The 22,719-nt window shown below is 43.3% G+C and overlaps 1 protein-coding gene across 2 annotated transcripts in view; it reads right to left on the bottom strand.

Annotated features, from left to right (window-relative positions):
• Positions 1-2,510: 2,510 nt before the first annotated feature.
• KLHL25 (kelch like family member 25) overlaps positions 2,511-22,719 on the bottom strand; it is a 33,209-nt gene continuing 13,000 nt past the window's right edge. For both annotated transcript variants that reach the window (XM_029575474.1, XM_029575475.1), the window contains exon 2: positions 2,511-6,792. In XM_029575474.1, the coding sequence (XP_029431334.1) occupies positions 5,006-6,775 (1,770 nt within the window). In that variant the 5' untranslated portion in view covers positions 6,776-6,792 and the 3' untranslated portion in view covers positions 2,511-5,005. The remainder of the gene's footprint in view (positions 6,793-22,719) is intronic.

Genomic DNA, 22,719 nt, shown 5'->3' with positions numbered 1-22,719 from the left:
ATTGAATGCTCAGTAGGTTAGAACAATTTATACCTGCACTTTCATATTTTTTAAATTCTTATACAAAGGTACTGTGGTGGTTACGATATTACCCCAGGAGAGGTTGGGTGAGGAAACCAATGGGGGAATCGGAGCAAGAAAGAAAAACTGGGTGGAACCTTCAAAACCAGAGAAGCCCCAGGTGTTGGGAGAAATTCCTTGTCACTGAGAAGCAATGGGTGAGGGGCAGGGCCAGAGAACAAAGAGGGAGGGACTTCACGGCCTTTACCTCAGCATGGGGGAGGGGACGCCCAGGTGGACTGGGAGGTGGCCTGCAGAGGGGGCCGAACAGGAAGGAGGGACTACTAGAGGCAGAGGGAGACATGGAGGTGGATGGGTCGAAGAAGCTAAAACCGGAGCCGATGGAGGTGGGAGATGGTGGAAACCCACTCGAGGAGACCTGGATTGCTAACGCCATGTGCGTTAGAGTCTGGTAGAAGGAAGGGGGTGCACCTTGCACATGCCGAGCCTCGCTGCCTTACCCCGTTCCCTCCCAGGCCCCTCCGAAATCGGAGGGGCCTGTGAGAGAACTTCCATTCCCCCTAACCTAAGCTTCCCACCCCTTCTCCTAATTTCTTCCCCCCCGCCGCCCTACTCTAACCCCCCCCCCGTGCATGTTATAAAATCGGGTTTACATTTGTGCGCGCTGGGTAGCACGCACAAATGTACCCCCGCGAGCGCAAAATTTAAAATCGGCCCCATAGCTTGCAACTGTGTAAAGGGGATTTGAACACTTTGTCCCTTTCTGTGGAGGAAGAAACCACTCCTAAATTTAATAAAATCACTATTTGGGTGGCTCACCTGAAAGACAAGCTGCCTGACTCCCATGTAGAGCACTTAGCTATGAAGTGAGGGTCTGGGGGTGCCGGTGGAAAAAGAGGGTCTGCAGCTCGCTTTTTTTCCGGGGCGTATAAGCATCTTAATTCAGCTAATCTGAGAGAGATCCAATTTAAACATCTTCACAGAATGTATATTACTAGGGTGCTGGGATGCACTATGAATCTCTGATTTATACACAACATGTAATGTTCAGCGGGGGAATTTGTCACAGGCTGTGTTAAACTGCAAAATGAGACCAGGCCCCGAGCTGTGATATCCCATGATCAGAGCCTCTCTTATTTGCATTTAATGGATGGAGGGTTTCGGCTTCCTTTCGGGGGGATTATGTCATTGTTGCCATGGTTCTAGCAAGAAAGCTTATATTGTTAAATTGAAAGTCCAGTGTTTTGCCAACAGTGGAGGCGTGGAAAGAGTTAATGGGACAGTTAGCACAGATGGAGCAATTGCAGAGAAGAACAATGTTCAGGAACCTTAGGCCATTAGTAATGATGCAGGGGTACTTGACTTTGTGGGAGAAAATCACCACGTTGTTTGTGGGCACACTAAGCGGATGGCAAAACCGAGAGAGTTTGGATGTGTGAATGAGATGTAGGTATCGTGGGGTAATAAGTGTTAACAATTCAGAAATGGCACAGAGAATTGTTGTTTGCCCCTGTAACTGTTTTGCTTATGCTGCTTTTTTGTTTTATTTTTTTTTTTCCATATGGACAGGAATCTTTTTGGGGGGGACTATCCACATAGTCCATATACACATATGTGGAAAATGTTGCTACCTTAATAATTTTTTGGTTTATATCCTATCCATTTCAGGGAGGTCAAGACGAGTCAGACACAGGTAGTTTTTCCTGTATCCATGTAGGCGCATGCATACATTTTGGAAAATAAACTCCATTACTTCTGTATATAGCTTCTAGTTGACAGAATAAAGCAGTGGAAATGAATGACTTTTGTTTAGAACACACACTTACTGAGGCTTCGTTCCCATTCTCTATGGGAATAAAGTTTAGTAAATCACATCCTCTATCACAGACCTTTGGAGCACAAAGTGATTGTGGGTGTAGTATTTCTATTTTATGCCTCAAACAAGGATGGTTTGTGAAAGACAGAAACCTGCATTAGTCTTTCACAAGGACACTAACTCTTCTACAAAAATCCCAGATGTCTGTCTAAACTAGCCTGCAAGGTCTTATTCCCAGTACTGGGTCACTGTGTAATATTCACTTGTATAATTCTGGCACTGTAATGTTAGAATACAAAATTAATGCAAGGGCCAGTGCTAAAATCAGTTACAGGATGGGCTAACTGGGGTATGTGATCTACTGTAGAAAAGTATGAGGTCATACATTTAGGGAACAAAGATAAACCAGACATTTATAAACATAGGAGTCAGAAAAACACTTGGTCATAAGCCTTTTACATACTAAAAATGATATTACAGATTCAAGCAGCAGCTGCAAAGGTATTAAAATGTTCTAGGTGCCTAAGAATAGCAGCTAGCGGTATAGAATAGGGGCACTGAATAAGGCTTTGGTAAGGTGTCATCTGGAGTACAGGGCACGACCTCGGTCACCTGTCCCAAAAGTGTATTAATGAAATTCCAGGAGGTAAAAGAAAGTAAAAGCTTATATGAGAAACGGAGCTTTAATACAAGCAGAAAGACTGAGCAGGTTAACTGTGGTAAAATGAAATTAAAGGATGTTAAACAAGTATTTAATACAGTTATTTAGGCAAATGACTTCTAAAAATATAATGAACTGGAGAAATAGAGGGCATAGGTTAAATAGGATCAAAGATAAATTTACTTTATAAACAATACAAACATGTTTACAATTCAGGTAACAGTCTACTGTGGATCTATTTGAGAAATCTTCCAAAAAGGTAAATTAAAAACATTTAGACCTATTTCTGTCATCACTGGGCTCAGGGATGTATAAAGACCAAACACCAACGATGGGTGTCTGTGATACTGAGAAGGCAGCTCCGCAGGAACATTTTTTCAGACTTAAAATTACGCAATTTGTTCTGCAGAACACGAGCATTACATACATAATAAAACTGTGATCCTGTAAATGCATCAGGGAAAAAAGAAACGGGGGTTGAAATACTAAAATCCTTCGGTGCTCTCTGTTGTACTCTGACAAATTTGGAAGAAAACAGTACAAATCAGAGAGTCCTCAGCACAGTGACAGTTTTACTAATAGAAAATTCTTAGTTTGCTTGTAGGATGCTAAAGACCCACAAGCTGGGAATCAGTTATTTCTTGCAGAATGGCACTCTCCTAACTGCATAAGTCTGTAACATGACTCCACTGTAATAATTTCAGTCTTTACCTGCACTTTTCAAGTGTCAAAATGTTATTGCTGTATTTCACCTGATCTTGTACAAAAAAAAACCCATTCCGGGTTTAGGGCAGGATGAAATCCTTCAGCTGGCACAGCTGAGCGCCCAAGTGCCATGCTGCGCCTCTTCACTAATCTACGTTTATGTCACAGGGGCTTTTGACTTTCTTTGTTTTGAAAGTTAAATATAAAAAGTTAAGTCACATCAGGAAATGAATGGAGAAGCCGAAGCCCTGCTCTGTTCACAAAAAAAAAAAAGTTTGCATTTTAAAAGTACTTTCTTAACCTTCTTCTAAGCACCACTAAGCAAGACTGCATACACAGCATTTAGGATTATGTAGAATGTGCTACCAATATATTGGAACCTGGTAGCTTCATCCTGTTTACTGGGATGTACACTGGCATTGGGAATAACTTTACTAACATATTGGCAAATGTTCCGTATAAAGCAGCCATTGAAATGTAGTTAATAACATTTAATGCAGTCTGCACTATCACTACAAACGTTTCCTGCTATAACCGAGCTACCTGTGCCACAACATTTTACATTAGTACAGCTGGAAGCATGACTTCTGTTTCTAACTAAAAGGTGCTGCCACCTTGAGAGAGTTTATACTCTCCATTTCAAAACACTTACAAATCAATCTGCCACTAATGTCCATTCCATTTGTCCCAAGCAGACCTGATTTCTGTTACTCTTATGGTCTGTACCTTCTTCACTGGACGTTTTTCCAGCTGTCTCCGCCACTCTCTCAGTGAAGGTATTTTCTCTCATTCCTTTTTAACCTTCCTCCCTTCCACCACCTCATCTTATGGAAAATGCTAACTTCTGGTACTTCACTGAAGCCTGCTCAATATGGGCCAGATTTTAAAAACCTTGCGCGTGCCCGGGCCTATTTTCAAAGGCCCGGCCATGCGCGTATAAGTCCCGGGGCCTCGGGAAAGAGGCGGGGCATGGCTAGAGGGCCCCGGCACAGTGGCCATTTGCCGCTGTGCAAACAGGTAAGATAAGGATTTGACATCTCCTCTCTGTCTCTTTCCTTTCTTGTAGAGCATACTTTTAGCTATTAAGGAGACTCATTTGCTAAGTTTTCTCCTTCCCCCCCCCCCCGAAACACAATGGTAGAAAAGCTTTAGCAAATACCGTAGGCACTCTGCATATAAGGCTCAAAGTTCAGGGTGCAAGTTTGTTATAAGAGCATATAGCCTCATAAGAAAAATTATGCATTACTTAGCAACAGCAGTGAGAGGTGAATGAGCAAACTTAATAAAGGCTTATTATTTAAGGGAGTAATAAGACTGGTCAATATGTATATTTGAGTTTTACAGAGGTTTAAGAAAAACAGGAACTGGTTTTCACATCCTGTGTTCTACTGATGAATTAAGTGCTAAATAGTAAACAGTTTTGCATTGGATCTACTACAGTAAGGACAAACATATTGTTTTCAAAAACTAATACGAGGGCTGTTAAATTAAGATCCTAAGGATTGCTATCCTGTATAATAACTGTTTTCCTCAACACTAGTTTACAAATGCAGTAAAAAAAAAAATCCTCTTATAACAAAGACTTTTATTCTTCAGAGAGCACAGCAGTTTTATACATTTTAGTGTGACCTACTGAGGGAACTCTAGTGCAGTCTTTATTACTGTGGGCACCTCCACATACAACTCTCCCCTCAGATTATGGCTAAAAAGTGCAGAGCACTTAAAATCAATTTACTGGGGTCAATTAAGTCAGTCTTACTTCATTAGGCTCCTCATTTTCACGAGTAACATATCACGTCTTCTTAAGCTGGCAAATGCTTCCATGTACTAACAAAGGCAGTTGGTATAAGTGAATAAGGCACGGTAGTGATGCTATTCCATGTGTCTGAGGTAGGATCATAACAGTCTAATGTTTTACAGCGCTGGGTTCCAAAGTAACCACCTACCACATACAGTTTATTACCGGATGCCAAGGCATGGCAAGACATGCGCTTAGCAGTCATATCTCCTATTCTTGTCCACTGGTTTGTTTCACAGTCAAAGCGATATGCCGATGCAGCGGTGAATTCTGTGTCACCCCCCATAATGAAAATCTGGCTGCCGAGGACCGCAGCAGCGGTATAGCGCCAGGGCTGAGGGCACTCTGCCTTTATAGTCCAGCGGTTTTCTACTGGATCATAGCATTGGACTTTGGAGACCCTATCACGATGTATAGTGGTACCACCAAAGACAAAAAGCTTAAGCTTGGCACTTACTACTGCAGCATTGCTGACTCCATCCCGCAAAGGGGCTACCATTGTCCATTTGTTTGTTACGGGATCGTATTTCTCTACCTGCTTTAAAGAAACAGAAGGAGATGCTGGGAAGATCCCAGCTACTGCAGTGTGTCCACCTACAACATAAAGGCAGTTTTCTAATTCAGCTGAGCCGTGTCCAAAGCGAGCAATCAGCATTGGCGCAGCCTTGGACCACTCCTCATGCACAGTGTCATATACCCAGACATCTTTGGAAACCCCATTCTCTGAACCCCTTCCGCCCGTAACATAGACTTTGCAACCAATGGCACACGCACTGAATTCTTTTCTTGGGCTTGGCAGGTCTGCTTTTGGAATGATCTCTTTCGCTTTGTGGTCCACTTGGTAGATCTTATCACACATAAACGTCTGCCCACCCAAGATCAATAAAGTATGGCCTGCTTTTCGCGGTCTAGCACAAGGACTGGTGACTACACCATCATTTTGAAGAATCTTTTTCTTGCAATGAACAGCCTCAGCCATGATCAGTTTACTTTTTTCGTCTGCCACAATTAAGTCTTCACAAGAAATTGCTTCTTTGAGACATTCAGAAGGAAGCAATGCCAGTCTGATGTTCTTTAGGAGCTCTGGAAGGAAAACTTTCCTTTTAATCAAGTCATGTTTTATCCATTGGAGAACGGCATCAAAAACAATCTGTTCATCTTCTATCTCTAGTTCATCACTAGCAATCAAGTCCAACAGGATATCCTTGGATAGACTGTTAAAGTCTTCACTTTGAACCACTGTTTCAAAGTTGACAAGGCACATTCGCCAAGATAGTTCATAGAGTCTTCGACATTGATGTGCATCTGAAAGTAACACCATACCCAAACAATTTGATGGATACAGGTTCTTCTCCAGAAACTCTGCTGCTGCATCTCGAATATCATGGAACTGAAGCATGTCTCCAGCCTCCAATAAGGATTCAGCATTCTCCTCGTTAATAATGATTTTAGAAGAGTAAGCAAAGTCTAGCAAGAGTTCTAGAACCTCAGGATGAAGACTGTCATGGAAATTTACTGCATCATCTAAGCTCTCTCGCAGGCCATTACTAAACATTGCTTCGAAATATTGGCTGCAGGCTGCCAGCACAGCCCGATGGCATGGGAAGGACTTGTTTCCAGCCCAAAGGATAACATCTGTGAACAGGCATTGCTTGCGAAGTGTGTTCAGATGAGCTAATACGCAATCGGGATGAGTGGGTTTATGATACAGTGAGATGTTCATGGAGCCCGTACTTGTGCGAGACTTGCGGTTTTCATGAACGCTGACTGACATGATGGATCTACAACAACCTGTTGGGAAGAAAAACAAAATGTTTATGCTATTGATATGTTACTGTAGAAAATAACCCTTCTCACCATGACAACTGACAGCTGCTCAACATTAATCAGACATGGTCCTCAGGTTCATAATTTACTCAAATCCTGAGATCATTTATGCTCTATTCTGATGAATGAGGTTTTATCTCAAAACATAAGAAATCAAAAGCACATAGCATGGCTACTCCTAAATCTGGTTGATTATGCTGATGCTCACGTAGTAAGCAATCATCGCATTCATCTCAAAATCTCTTTATGTATATCACGTCTTTGATATATTTATCTTAACTAAACCAAACGGCATTAAAACTAAGCTTCACTGGAACTCTGGGCTCCTATGTCTCCCTGTACTATTGTCAGATTGACCCACTTGAAGTTTTAAAGTGTATAATATATATTAAACTATACACCACACAGACTGGCTATATTATACAATCTTAAAAGTCCCTAGGAATAAAATAGATTTGTAAAATATAGGATCTTAGTACTACCTATAACATTGCTGTGATATTTTTTGCTCTTTAAGAGAAAAAGTTTTAACATATTAAGTTACTGTAAAGCAAAATAGTATTAAAACCAGGTACCACTGGAAAATGCTTATTCTCATTTGATGTCAGCCCCTGAGGGATTTTTTTTTTTTTTTAAGGATAGCACGAAGTGACATCTTTATTTTTGCACTAAGTTTACTACTTGTTTGAGGAATTTGTGCATTTAATTATTTTCTCTTGTGATTAAAAGGTCAGTATTACTGTATGTGCTAGTTTTATTGTGTAAGCTACAAAATCACTATAGAAGTGGAGACTGTATAACAATTGAGAATAAAGGATAGAATGCATTAATTGAATTGTCAGAGGTTTATGTACCAAGTCGCTTGGCAACCTTCCATATATACCGAACTAGAATTATTACCAATTCCATGCACAGCTGTGAGAGTTTACAAAAGATAATGAGAAGCTCCTTTCAGCAACTTGGAGAAAAAAACAAACTGGGGTTTAGAGTTTATAGCTGACAGTGTAGATGCCTGGCAACCAGTTCAAACGTTGAATAATGGGCAAAACTGACATCAGGCCAGCAACCCAGCGAGGAGAATCACACTACCCCTTTTTTTAGTTTAGTTTAGTTGATTGAATTTTATATACCGTCGTTCAGACATGCCATCACAATGGTTTACACTGTTACAGGAAGAATAAAAAATACAATTAAAAAATGTTGTATAGTTTATATGTTAAAAAAGAGGGGGTAGTATTAGTTTTCCTGTCATATCTGGTGCCCTGCTATAATCATTATATATATCTATAGGTCTCTCTCTATAGATATGCGAATGATATACACATACACACACTCAGAGAGCTTTTTCAGCAGATAATAGTTATAGTAATTTTTATTTATATTTTTAATTTTTATATTTTATTTATATTATACCTTTTGTGACACTTCAAAGCGGATTACATTGAGGGTACTTGCTGGTACTGAATATGGGGCAAATGTTACCTCCATCTGCTTGATTTGCCCTACAGACCCTCAAAAAAAAAAAATTGCATACCATATATGATGTTTTCTGTAGATAGCAGGATGAATTAACCATGACATGTGGGTGATCTTATCCGGCAACACCAAATGGACTAGTCTCTCTAAGCTAGTAAAGCTTTAAGCTCTACTGAGCATGTATGGGAGTTCTCACACAAGCGTTGCCTCGTGAGTCTCCTCAGTCTATACCAGAACTAGCTATATAATCAATTATCCAGGGAAGCAGGCAGGTATTCCATGGCTAATTCATCCTGCTATCTATGGAAAACATTGTTTATGGTAAGCAAGTTTGCTTTTTCCTTCGATAACCAGGCTAAATTAGCCATTACATGGGGTAGTCTCAAGCTGAGGGTGCAGAGGAGCATTTACTTAGTTAGCAACCAAGCCCTCACCATAGAGTGGACGACAGCGAAACTAGATTCTGCAAAACTGCTTGTTCAAATTTACTGTCAGTCTTTGAGAGGTTATCAAGTAAAAGTATGAATGGAAGACTAAGTTGAAGCTTTACAGATATCTTCAATAGGCACTTCTCGAAGATGTGCAAAAGCAGCCATGACTTGCACTTGATAAGCTTTCATAGTCTGATTTACAGTCCTGCTAAGGTGTAGCAGTAGTGAATGCACTCAGCCAGCCAGTTAGACAAGGTATGTTTGGCAACAACTACTTCTAGCCTATTGGGATCATATGAGACGAACAGTAGGGAGGTTTTACTATGTGTCCAAGTTTGTTACTTCCAATACACTAAGGCCCTTTTGCAGTCCACATTATGTAGAGCTTTTTCACCTTCATGAGCATGGGACCTAGGAAAGAAGGTAGGCAATATGATAGATTGATATGGAAAAACCAAGACAACTTTTGGTAGAAACTTTGGGTAAATACAGAGAACCACCCTGTTGTGGATGAGAGCTTGGAGTTTGTTGACTTTCCTGAAGTTATTGCAATGAGGAACACCACCGTCCATGTCAAGTACTTTAGAGAAGCAGATTCCAGTGGCTCAAAAGGAGGCTTAATCAGTTGGGAAAGGACTACATACAGGTCCTACAGAACAGTTGGCTTTTGTAACGTTCAACACCCAAACTGAGAGGGTGAAGGCTGAAAGGCTGTGATGGTCTTCCTGAGTCAACAGAACAGGGTCTGTTCCCAGATATATGGGAGGACTACTGGAAAGTTGTACAAGATATGCATACCAGATCTCTATGGGCCATACAGTACAATTCTGAAGAGCAAGAACAGTCCTGAAGAATCTTCTTGCACTGTGCTGGCTATAAGCGGTAATGGTGGAAAAGTGTACATGAGACTGGTCCTCAATTGAGAAGGAAAGCATCTTGAACTAGCCTGTGATCACTTGGTAGTAAAGAGCAGAAGCGATTTGGTTTTCTGTTCTGCTGTGATGCCAACAGATCTACCAACGGTAGACCCATAAGCTGAAGAGTTAGTCAGCCATCGATTACCGTAGAGAACACTCGTGTGGTTGAAACACTCTAAGGCAAACTTTTGAAGTATCTAGGGGTTCAGCCACGATGTCAGGTCCTGTTTTATAATTTCAGTAGTTGAAATCATTGTGGACAGAGGTTGAAGCAATTGGTCCCACTGGCTGTGTAGACCCCACTGTAGATGATAAATGAGGAGACATGTTCGTGGGACCACATGAATAGCCACTGCCATGTGGCCTTATACCACCAGGGTTGCCCTGGCTGAGCACCTTGCCCATCACACGATGGGGTAAGGTCAGATCAGCACCATTATGGATTATGGCACTCACCAGGCCCAGGTCTACGGAGCACCTGGTCCCTTGGCTTTAGCAGATTAGCTATTTTCAAGGCATTGGCTTGTTGGGGGTACTGTTTGTGGGGCCATTATACTTCCACTGATTTTTTGACTCCATTTAGGGATGAGGTAGATGGGCAGGGGGAGCTTACCAGCCTATTTGTTTCTTGGAAGGTGGAAGGAGAGTTTGCTTTTTGGGACGGGGTTGCCACACATATGGAGGTGGTGTGTTGTCGTGCAGCTGCTTTTACTTTTTTTTTTAATTTAGTTGCTCAGGCTGCCTCAATTGATGGCCCCTGGTTACTTTTTGATGGCTTCAGGGGTAATTACTTCTTGGGCCACATAGTCCTATAAGGAGATGGTGGTCCTGAACATTGGGAACTGCCATTGCATGGTACAGGCCTCTGCCCTGTTGTTTTGTCTCAGACTTACCGCGAGACAAAACACGGCAATACAGCACTGTATCATGGAATACCCTCCCACAATACTGTGCACCTCCCGTGATGAAATACAGAGGCTTAGTGAATCTAGGCCTTAGTTAATTATATTTTATTTGTACATGCATACATGCACAATTTAAAAAAATGCTTTAAAGCATCTAAAAAATACATCTTACTATATAAAAGGTGTGTACCCTTTTAAAGACTACAATGTTAAATAGTTTGTACAAAATCGCTAATCTCAGAAACCACTGCACTGATTGCTTTCAAATTTGGACACAACCTTCCTTTCGCATACGAGAAGGTTCTTCTGTACTTTTACATTACATATATGTCACACCTGTGACAGGTAAAAAAAGGTTTAAAAATTGGTTTCACAAAACAGCGACATCTGGTGGATGTCGGACATCAGCGCAACCTCTTACACCTTTCACAAACACTCACACACATGACAAATGTATTTAATTCACACACCTTCCGAACACACAGAAATCCACACTCCTCACCCCCCCCCCACACACACACACATGCCAATTGGACTTACTTCACACACCCTCCCAAAACACACCAAAACGCACCAAATTCCAGGCGGCTACACCGGGGGGCCACGCACATGTCACATGTTGGCAATTCCCACACCCTCCGAACTCACACAAAAGCGGAAACAGGTCCGCAGTGCTCCAGCGGGGGGGCCAAGAACGGTCCGGGACACATTGCGTACACTACGGCCGTCGGCTGCCAGCAATCAAAATGGCGCCGATGGCCCTTTCCCTTACTATGCCACACAATGGCGGCAGTAACCCATGTGACATAGTAAGGGTGAGGGCCCGTCGACGCCATTTTCAGGACTGGCAGCCAGCGGACCTTTGCCCTTACTATGTCAGGGAACCTGGCGCTCTCATTACTCCTCCACAGTGACATAGGTCAAAGGGCCGTCAGAGCCATTTTCATTGCTAGCAGCCGACGGCCCGAACCCAAGACTTCGATCCCGAACCAAACACCCGCTCCACCGACTGTTTGCACAGGTATCCGGGGGGGCTGCACGGTGGGGGGCCGTAGCTATTTTCTTGCGCGCGTGTTCGGGGGGGGAGGGGGGGAGGGTGTGTTTCGGTCATTCTGCAACTCTCGCGGGGGGGGGGGGCGGGATGGTGGGTTTACTGTATTTCGCCGGGGGTGTGTGCAAATTTAAACATTGCATTTATGGTGGGGTTCTTTTGGGGTGGAAAGACGCAGGCACACACAAACACAAAACGTCCCTAATCTCGGAAAGGCACCAAATTAGCCCTCTATAAAACAATTAACTAAATAGAGAGTGCTAACTTGGTTAGGCACTCCCCTATTTTGATACAGAACACGCACAACCTCCCACTGACGGACCACATTTACCACCACCAATTTCTATTTCGGTGTTTTTTTCTCAAGCAGCATCCTAGCTGCTCCTTACAGTCTGGGTCCTCTTACCTAAGAAAGCATACATTTCAGGGGAGGGAGAATGAGGGGAGAGGTGAGTGTGAGGGGAGAGAGTTGGAGTGGGGACAGGGGAGGGAAGAGGGGGGGGTGAGTGACCAAGGGGGAGGAGGATGAGTGACTGAGGTAAATGGGGAAGGGGGAGGGAGGGTAAAGAACCTGACTCTGCCACTGCAACGCGTGGCCGGGTACCGCTAGTTTATAATATAAAAGAGCGGAGAATTGTAATAAAGACTTTGTAAGGTTATCATTCACAGGACACATTCTTTTCTAATATTTTGTTGAATACTACAAAATAAGAACCAAACTGGTTGCTGTGCTGCAGCATGGTCGTCAAGGGCCAGAAATAAACAACCAGGTAAAAGGGCAGTATGGTCTTCATTTTGCTTTTTTAACAAATGTGTCAAGAGACCAGTTGAAAACAGGTTTTAAACTTCAGAATCATCTTTTTCATTTTAGCCATCAGAGAATGCATTTAAAATTGGTCAGAAACCAATTTCAAATGAGGATTAGACTGTAGATAAAGCGCAGTTGCTTACCAGTAACAGGTGTTCTAGAACAGCAGAATGTTAGTCCTCACAGATGGGTGACATCATTAGATAAAGTTTCTAGAACTTTGACACACTGAGCATGCCCAGCATGCCACTATCCGCACGTCCATGCGGGGTTCCCTTTCAGTCTCGTAACATAGAATTCACGAGCGAAAAAAATATAACAACAAAATGCAGGAAAACCTAACTTCGAGGGGTGGTGGGTGGGTTCCTTGAAGACTAACATCCTGCTGTCCTAGGAGAATCCCTGTTACAGGTAAGCAACTGCGCTTTCTCCTAGGACAAGCAGGATGGTAGTTCTCACAGATAGGTGAATACCAAGCTACAGGCTTCTCCTGACAGCAATCATAATCAACGACCATTGAACCAGGTGCCAACGGGCACAACAATAACTGTGGTGCTGTTGGTTAGATAGGGAGTCAGACTGATCTAAACCAATGGGCCTTAGGTAGGGAGAGTTGGGCTTAAGCCTGGAAGAGGTTGTGAAAGACGGACTGGCCGAAGCTACTGTCCTGTCGACCATCCTTGTCTAAACAGTAGAGGGCCGCGAGCGTATGCAGAGAACTCCATGTCTCACCCCTGCAGATTTCAGCAATGGGAACCACCTGTAACTGTTTCACCAATGCTGCCATAGCCCTCACAGAGTGAGCCTTGACTCGGCTTCCCAGCTGAAGGCCTGACTGAGCATAGCAGAAAAAGATGGAGTCTGCTAGCTAACTGGACAGAGTCTGCTTTCCCACTGCAACTCCCAATCATTATTAAAAGAGATGAGGTGCTGAATCGTTCTAAATAGAAAGTCAGGGCCCTCTTGCAATCTAGGGTGTGTAGAGACCATTCCCCCTGGTGTGAATGGGGTCTCGGGAAAAATGGTGGGCAAAACAATAGACTGATTGATGTGAAAGTCAGTCACTACTTAGGCCTGGATTTATCAAAATGCACTAAATATTGCATGCGATAGGAAAAGGGGTGTGTTTTATGGTAATAGTGCACTTTGTGATAAACTGCCTATCTTTGCACTTCGAAAAGGTATTAGCGCAAACTGCGATAACTTTTTCCCACTTTGCGATGTGCCAGAATTGTTGTATTTCTTACGTACAACCACTGGGGGGGGGACCATTTTAGGCTGCTGAGGATCCAGCCTAGCTATCGGGGCAAAGAGAGAGAGAGAGTAGCCATAATGCCCTCATACTAGGTAGGTATTTATACCTCTATATGAGGCCTACCTAGTCACTCAAGGTGAGGTTTAGGTATTAGTGTAGGGGTTAGGGGTCACTTTGACATTCAAAGTGAGACATACGAACAGAACAGTGCTCTCTTGTGAAGATTTGATGACCTTCAGAGTGAGGAAACTCACACAAAGATGAGATTTGGGCAATGTTCTCTCAACCTAGCTTGATGTTACCCAGGATGAGAGTCCATCATGCAAAAACACCTTAACGCATGCGAAAACGCCATATAGCACTTTGATAAATGACCCCCTTAGGTAGGAACTTGGGATACGTACACAGGACCACATGATCATGAAAATTTCATGTAGGGCAGGTACATAACCAAGGCCTGAAGCTCACTAACCTTATGAGCTGAAGTGACCGCCACCAGGAACAGGACCTTCCAAGTGAGGAACTTCAGATTGCAGGAGTGCAGAGGCTCAAAAGGAGGGCGCATGAGTTGCGCTAACACAATGTTGAGGTCCCAGGACACAACAGGAGGCCGGAGGGGCAGCTTCAATTGAAGCAGGCCCCGCATAAAGCGACTCACTGTGGGCTGAACAGAGATGGGCGCTCCAGGGACCCCTCGATGATACACTGACCACGCTCAGTTGGACCCGGCCTCTGAGAGATGCCATAAGAAGTCCAAGAACCTCAGAATGGGGCACATGAATGAATCCAAGCCATGCTCCATGCACCAGACAGAAAACCTCCTCTACTTAAATAGGTAAGACTTCCTGGTGGAAGGCTTCCTGGAAGCTACTAGTACCTGAGACACATTGTCAGATAGGTCTAGGGACTGAAGGACTAGATACTCAACATCCAGACTGTCAAGGCTAATGCCCGGAGGTTTGGAGGGCGCAGTGAGCCCTGATCCTGCGTTATCAGGTCGGACGCAGTCCCCAGACTGATGGGATCTCTGATCGGCAGGTCTCGAAGAAGAGGGAACCAGACTTGTCTGGGCCAATATGGGGCCACAAGAATCATGGTCCCCTGGTCCTGCTGGAGCTTCAAGAGAGCGGCGGGTTTGGAGAGGGACAAGCATATCCAGCGGTTCCCCTCAACCCCCAGGCACTGATGACACCGATGCCGCTGTGGATGGGGTAGACTTTTTGGGGCCAAAAAGCTTCTCCATTTTATCGAGCCGGGCATGACGGCCTTTGGGGAGGGGGTCATCAGTTCGCACAGCTGACACCCTCGGACATTCTGCGATGCCCCTAGGCAGAGGATACAAACCTCATGCGGATCAGTGATAGACATGGTCCGCGGGCACTGGGGGCACCGTGGAAAACTAGATGATGCCATAAAAAATAGCTGGTGAGTGGTCAATGGCTGGCAACCACAGAAGAGCTACATGCCAGGAATTGACTTCAAAGAAGGTAGAAAATAAACCTATCACACTGTAGAAGGGGCGCCATCCGTAGAAGGAGGACCTGACATTAAGACGGGAAAAAAATCTTTTAATTCAAGAAGATAAGACTCATAGAGGAGAGCTCCAAAACTGCAAGACAACTAACACTGTGGAAAAAAAGAAACTGAAGGGGGACCCTGCGTGGATGCACGGATAGTGGCATGCTGGGCATGGTCAATGTGCTAGTCAAAGTTCTAGAAACTTTGACAAAAGTTTTCCATGCCGGGCTCCATCTGATGATGTCACCCATCTGTGAGGACTACCATCCTGCTTGTCCTAGAAGGGTTTTATTGGCTCAGCTAGAACTGTTTTCTTTAGAGTGAGTCCCCGATTCAGAATTAGATTTCAGATTTAGATTCTGAAATTCATCATGGGAAATTAGGATGATGCACTGCAATGTTCTAGAATAAGCGAAGAACCTTTGCATATAGTGACAACACAAATCTGACCCTGGACAAAAAGGAGATGGATATTACTGGCAAAGCTAATTCTTTCTCATGCAGGGACGCATGTGACAGTGCAGAATAACAAAGGAGAGAGAATTGGCAAACGCTTAGGCCCGAGGGCTGTTCAGGGTGTGTCTAAGAAGCATGAGGCTGCAATCACTTCCAGCCCACGGATGTCACATTTGTGCAGATTGGACATGCTTTCAGCACCACAGGCCAGAACCCATCTTGCCGCCGTGGGCTGAATGGAAATGTCCTATGCGCTGGATGTGGCTTGTGAGCCATTGTTTGCCCACCACTGCCCTAGTCAAACCTATGACTACTCAGTCTAATAGCGTTTCTGTGAGGCAGCAATACCAATGTTATAAAGAATCCTAAAAAATGTTAAAGAATACATTTGCCCTGGATCTCATAGAATGAGCAAAAAAAAAAAATCCCTACAAAACCCCCCCCACAAAAAAAACCATTATTCCAATCACAAACTGGCTGGGTTGTAGAGAGAGGACAGTGGAAATGGTATCCCAACAGCGCACAAACTCTTCACAGGATATGGCACCTCAGCTTCAGACCCTCTTGCTCTACTATACATGGCAGTGACCAGGACTGGGCAGGCTCTGACTGAGTCAGAAATTTAGGTGTAGAGAAGGTGAGCCAGGTTAAAAAAATACAAGTAGAAGGAACAACTTTTCATATAGCCTTGGTCCCAGCCCCAATGCATTTGGTATGCCAAATGTGCTAATTTTGCCACCACCTCACACCACCCTGAAAGTACTTGTCGACTTTCAAAACTGAAATAGCCCAATATGCTTTCAGTGATCTAGATCTATATCAAGATTTATTGAGCTAGGTCCAGTCATTTAAGCTATGGGTGGTGGTGATGGACACACAAGCACCCGAAGGCAGAAACATCACACGTAGCCATCCCTAGGATCTGATAAATCTCCATTCATTCACATTCCTGAATTGCATTCTCAGACTCGGCCTATTGAACCATGGCTAAAAAGAGAATACTGCATAAAAAGCTAAAGAGAAACAGAAGGGAGGTTTTTGAACGATGACAGGATGTTGTTTTCTATTTTGTACCTATATATTGCCTTTTCCCCCCCCCAAAATGGGATATCAAATGGTTTGCATTCCAACAAAAAAGATAATATAAAAATTCTTCCTTGGAATTTTAGATTTCCCTTTTCACTTACTTGCTGAAAGTGAAATAATAATCTGAATCAGTGGTTCCCAAATTGTTTTGGGTCACAGCACACCCAGGACAGGGTTTACTTAATTGTGGCAAACTATCACCTTCACCATTTTCTCTTCTCTTTCTTCTCCTCCATCCCCTTCTCTTCCCCCCCAGCATCACCACCTTCCCTCTCCCCCCTATGTTTTATATTTATTTAAAAGATTTGTTACTTGCCCTTTTGGCACAAAGATGAGACAACATATCCCTCCGGTTCTGCTATCCCTTCCATTGGCTCCCCATCCATTGGTGGATACATTATAAACTTGCTTTCCACCCCTTATTAAATAACATCCCCTTAGATCTTCTTTGTACTAAAAATATACAGTCTCCCATAATCTCCAGTCGGCCACTCAAAATTTACTAGATGTTCTTTCTCCTAAGTTTGCTCGCTTAAATGAAACACAAAAGTGTGCCGTCTATCGTTGGTCCGGTCTTTTGGAACTCTCTACCGCTCACAATCAGGAACATCAGTGAACAAAAAATGTTCAAGCAGGCATTGAAAGTTTTTATTCAAGCAAGCGACTGAGATTGTAGATTAGCCTCTTCAGTTTTCCATCTGTTAGAACAGGGATGGCGAACTCCAGTTCTTGAGTGCCGGCAAAATGGAGCATCTGTTTTCCGGGCCACGGGCAGATTTCTTTTTTTTTTTTTTTTTAAGATTTTTAATTTTTTTAAATTTTTGGAGCCTCTGACTTAATATCGCTATAATATCAAGTCGGAGGGTGTAAAGAAAAGCAGTTTTTTCTGCTTTTCTGTACACTTTCCCAGTGCCGGCCGAAATTAACTCCTGTCTTTGGGTAGGCATTAATTTCTGAGAGTAAAATATGCGGCTTGGCTGCACATTTTACTTTGTGTATCGTGCGGGACTAACTAATAGGCTCATCAACATGCATTTGCATGTTGTGGGCGCTATTAGTTTCGGGGGGGGGGGGGGGGGGTTGGCCCCTTACTGTATAAGGGGTAAAAATAGCGCGTTGAAACACGTGGCCAAACGGGGGCTAACTGTGCACTCGGCCGAGCGCACCATACTGAATCGGCTCATATGTTAGAAGTATTCTAATCAAGTGATTTCTTTTTTCACCTAAGTATCAGTTAATCCTACTGTTTCCTGTCTTTTAACCAGTTTGCAATCCACAGAAGGACATAGTCTCCTATTCCATGACTTTTCGGTTTTCTTAGAAACCTCTCATGGGGGATTTTATGAAAAGTCTTCTAAAAATCCAAATACACCAGATCCACCAGTTCACCGTTATCCATATGTTTATTAATCCTTTCCAAAAATTGCAGCAGATTTGTGCGGCAAGGCTTCCCTTGGGTAAATCCATGTTGTCTGTGTTCCATTAAATCATGTCTATCTATATGTTCTGAGATTTTGATCTTTAAAATATTTCACACGATTTTTCCCACACTGAAGTCAGGCTCATTGATCTACAGGTTTCCGAATCACCTCTGGATCCCTTTTTAAATATCAGAGTTACATTGGCTATCCTCCAGCCCTCAGATACAAGGGACAATTTTAATGATAGGTAACAAATTACTTGTCAAAGGTCTGAAATTTCATTTTTTACTTCCTTCAGAACTCTGGGGTGTATACCATCTGGGCCAGGTGATTTGCTACTCTATGGCCTATCACATCTTTCAGGTACACTGTGATTTTGTTCAATTCATCCGAATCATCACCTCTGATGATAAAGAAAGTAGAACAATTCCCCTAAGAAGAAAGGCTAAAAAAGTTAGGACTCTTCAGCATGGTGAAGAGACAGCTAAGGAAAGATATGATAGAGGTGTATAAAATGATGAGTGGGCTGGAACGAGTAAACATTAATCAGTTGTCTATTTGTTTGTAAAGTATAAAGACAATGAGACACAGAATGAAGTTACTGGGTAATACGTTTAAAACTAATAGGAGAAAATATTTTTTCCTGTCGATAGCATGACTGAATTAGCGGCGGCCTTGAGATGGAGCTTCTCCTAGTAGTTACAGAGCTTTGCTCTGTGCAGCTGCACACATCTTCTCGCATGATCTAGCGCCCTCGTTCCCTTCAGTCTGTTTTTTTCCAAGCTGCCAAACGCACGTGGAGCTCTTTTCTCCTAACTCCCCTCAGAGTTCTTCTTCAACCCCCCCCCCCCCCCCCCCCCCCAAAAAAAAAAAACCAAAACAGCAGCACCATAGGACCGAAACCACCTGGCTTTAAATACTGCCAGTGTGGTAAGGTGATGTCGATCACAGACAGTCACAACTATTGTTATATCTGTCTGGGACTGGACCATGACCAGTCGACGTGCCACAACTATGGTTGCATGTCCCCCCGGGCCCAGCTGCAATAAACCCAAAAGATAGTGAGTCTCAGAGAGGGAAACGACACATCCTCCTATGCCCCACCATTGGTATCCCACTCCTCTCCGTGACCGAACATGAAGTGACCCGAAAAGCGGGCCTCCTCGCTGGGGCCTCAAGGTAAGGGCACGGAAAAAACAAAGGTGCCTGCTCCCACAGTACTACCCCCGATCCAACAAGCACCATGGAGTGCAAGTGCGGACAGTGCGTCAAAGGGCTGACAGTGTGAACACCACCTGCCTAACACGATGCCAAAGGCGTCGAAACTGATGCAGGGAGCCAAGAGCTCTGCCCATCCAGAAAATTGACGCCGGCTCAAGCGTCGAAATCAGAGCGTACGATGCATGCATTGAGGGATTGATGCACCGATGCAATGCGTTGGGAATGGCACACCCAAAAGCTCTCAGCTGAAGCCACATGCATCGACACACATCACGCGCAGCCAACGCACTCAAAGCCAAAATCCTCGAAACAGTCGACACACAGAGTGGAGTCTGGACATGAACATTGCCAGCATGGGACTAGAAATCGAGTTCAGGACCCTCAAAGGGTGTTCACCCAAGATGAGATTCGAGAGATGGGATTCTCGGATGTCGTGTCACTATCAGATTACCCGGACTCCAAGGTTTCCTCCACCTCTTCACTCTTGAGTTTACTCGGACTCCTCTTCGGTCTCCAGACAGAGAAAGAGGTTTCCGAAATTGCAGGAACCGCTCACAAAACGAGCCAAACTTCCACAGGATGTGACCTCCTCGCAGCCACGAAAAAATACGAGCACAGAAAATATATAAAACAGCATACAGCACAAGTATAGGAATGGTACAATAGAAAATGTTGATTAGCACTGCAAAGCAAATTGGGTAGTGTTGCCAAAGAATTTTAGTGCCTGTTCAGCAGGAGAAAAGTAAGCTTGCTCTAACATGGACTGAAGCCTAGCATGCTTGTTTGAACATGCTTTATTGTTTGAGATGCAAGTTTGTCTGCTGTGGGAAGAGGTGTTAATGTTAAACTACCATATCTTCATGCCATTTGGAAAATCTTTCACACAGACCCTCTGTGCTGACTGGCAGTAGATTCTCATCACATCAGAGTTATTTTGTCTATTGATAAAATACTAATCTTTCTGTAGCCTTATCCTACGTGTACGTTTATCCATATGATCTAAGGATTTACACCCGCTCTTAGAAAGGACTTTAAAGCTGAGCGTGTGTGGCCATTCTGTACACACACCTTTAAATCCTCAATTTAACTTATTTTTCATTTTTAAAACAATTCCACCAGGTTTTTAGAATTGATGAGGCTGATAACTGATTGTCAAGAATCACTATTGAGACTTAGAGATTGGTTATTTCGAAGGGCATCAATTAACAGTCAAAAAAAGGTAGATTGAGGCACTAGAGAGGAATGGAGGGAAAGGGTGTTATGTATTTCTGCTATATTTACCAATTTCATGTGATGAACTCAATTTTGTGATGACTTCCATTTTCATCTGATCATGCATTTAAAATGATGGTTTGGTGTTACCTGAAAGGTTTGTAAAGGTTGATGTGAGTCGCAAAAGAACACAATGTTTGATTGCTCCATGAAAGTATTAGAGATTTTTTTTTATTCTGCAACTTATACGATCATTTATTAGTGCTGCTATAAGGTTTATTCAATAAACCCTATCTGCGACCAGCCTTCGGGCTGTGTAGGGCGTGCAGCAGTGCAAGAACCTCCCAGAGTTTTGTCTTCTCCAAGTCTTCAGAGTCTTTATCTTGTCCAAGTCTCCAGAGTCATCTTCAGTCTTTGCCTTTGTTTGTCCTGACACTCAAGCAGTTCCCAAGCGGCAAGTCCGAAAGGGCTTTCGAGTAGCTGGAGGGCTACCTCAGAGACCCGTATTGCGTTGCTCAGTCTCCCTTCCTGGTGCATGCAGGTTCAGTGAGGTCTTCAAGCTATGTTCCAAGTCATGTTCCAAGCCACGTGTATTCAAAGTTCCCAGACAAGTGTTCCTAGTTCTGGTGAGCGTTTACCCGCCAGCAGCATGGACCGCGGTCAGCCCTCAGGATGTGCAGGTCGAGTCACAGCATAGGGACTCACGCTCCTGAGCACTGTCCGCCTCACAAAAGATTGCAGAGCTGTGGCAAATGCTACAAATCTGTCTTCTGTTGCAGGATGGAATCCTCAGTCACTGTTTCTTCCTGCTGCCTAACTCCCTCATCCCACCATGCTTGCTGGAGCACTGCATTCTTCTCTTCCAGCCCCAATACCGAGTCACTGCATTCTCCCCCATCACTGCGGCTGCCATATGGTGCAGCAGAAAGGAAGATAGTGCAGAAGACAACATTTGGGGAAGTGGAAAGGGGGCAGGATGGCTGGATAAAGGTTTGACAAGAATAGACATGCATGAGAAGAAGAAAAACTACAGGAGGGATGGGATAAGAGGAGCAAAGGATGAAAAGGAGAGGATGGGAGAGTTAGAGGCAGCTGAGAGGAAAAGAGGTACCAGATAGTGTTTCTCTATCTTTAGTGAGAGGGATAAAATGGGGAAGAGGAAGCAGGCAAGACAGAGAATGAGAAGTAAAACACAGTGTTACAGTTACCAGAGGAAAGTAAATTAATCAGACACTATAGGTTGGGCAATTGTATTTTAAAGCAACATTTTTAAAATGATAGATTTTCAATTTAAAAAATTCAGCTTTACAAAAAGTTATATGCAAATGTATATAGATGGTACAGAATATACCAAGGTCCTGTAGCAGTAAATTGGAGGCCTAGCATGTAAAACTACACCTAGTTTATGGAACATATTTGAGAATTGGTCAATTTGTCTCTCTAAATATATCTTCAGTGGCTAAGCATAGACTAAATTAAAGAGTGCAGATCATATATTCCAAGACATGCTCAGCATCATGGCTGCTTCTCCTTGCTGAGTAACTGGATAAAAGAAAGGCAGATCAAGGATTTTAACGAATGCATAGCACCTGCTCCCCTAACAAATTAATCTACTGAGATTCGAAGTAGATTTTATTAAAAAGTCAATAAAAGGGGGCTATACCACTGGAAATTAATGGCTATGTACACCACCTGTAATAGCCTAATAAGAGTCCAGTTAAAAAAGGATGACACATCTTATATAAACTGCAGACCACTGGTTAGAGATAATGTAGTTCTTGAAACCAAAAGAATATGAAATATATTCCAGCTAATGAAAAATATTTTTCAGCAATGTAAAGGAAGAAGTCCTGGGAACATCCAGACTGTCAGAATCGGAAAATGATAGTTAAAACCCAGAATGGTTTGTTACCTGTTCTTAATGATTATTTGGATGAAAACAAGCCTGACATAACAACTTTCCAGCAGCAGTCGCACTCCATCTCCAGTGATTTGGCTCCTTGGAGACAGTGCAGTTTAAGGAGACTGACTCATGGGGCTTTTTTTGCAAATTGGAATTCTGCTATTAAATTGCCAACAGACATGGCGTGGGATCAGCGGCTTTTATCTGCAAATAAATCCTCATCCCTATTTT

The sequence above is a fragment of the Rhinatrema bivittatum genome, chromosome 13, assembly GCF_901001135.1.
Source record: "Rhinatrema bivittatum chromosome 13, aRhiBiv1.1, whole genome shotgun sequence".
NCBI classification, from domain to species: domain Eukaryota; kingdom Metazoa; phylum Chordata; class Amphibia; order Gymnophiona; family Rhinatrematidae; genus Rhinatrema; species Rhinatrema bivittatum.
This window is presented reverse-complemented; position numbering and strand designations above follow the sequence as displayed.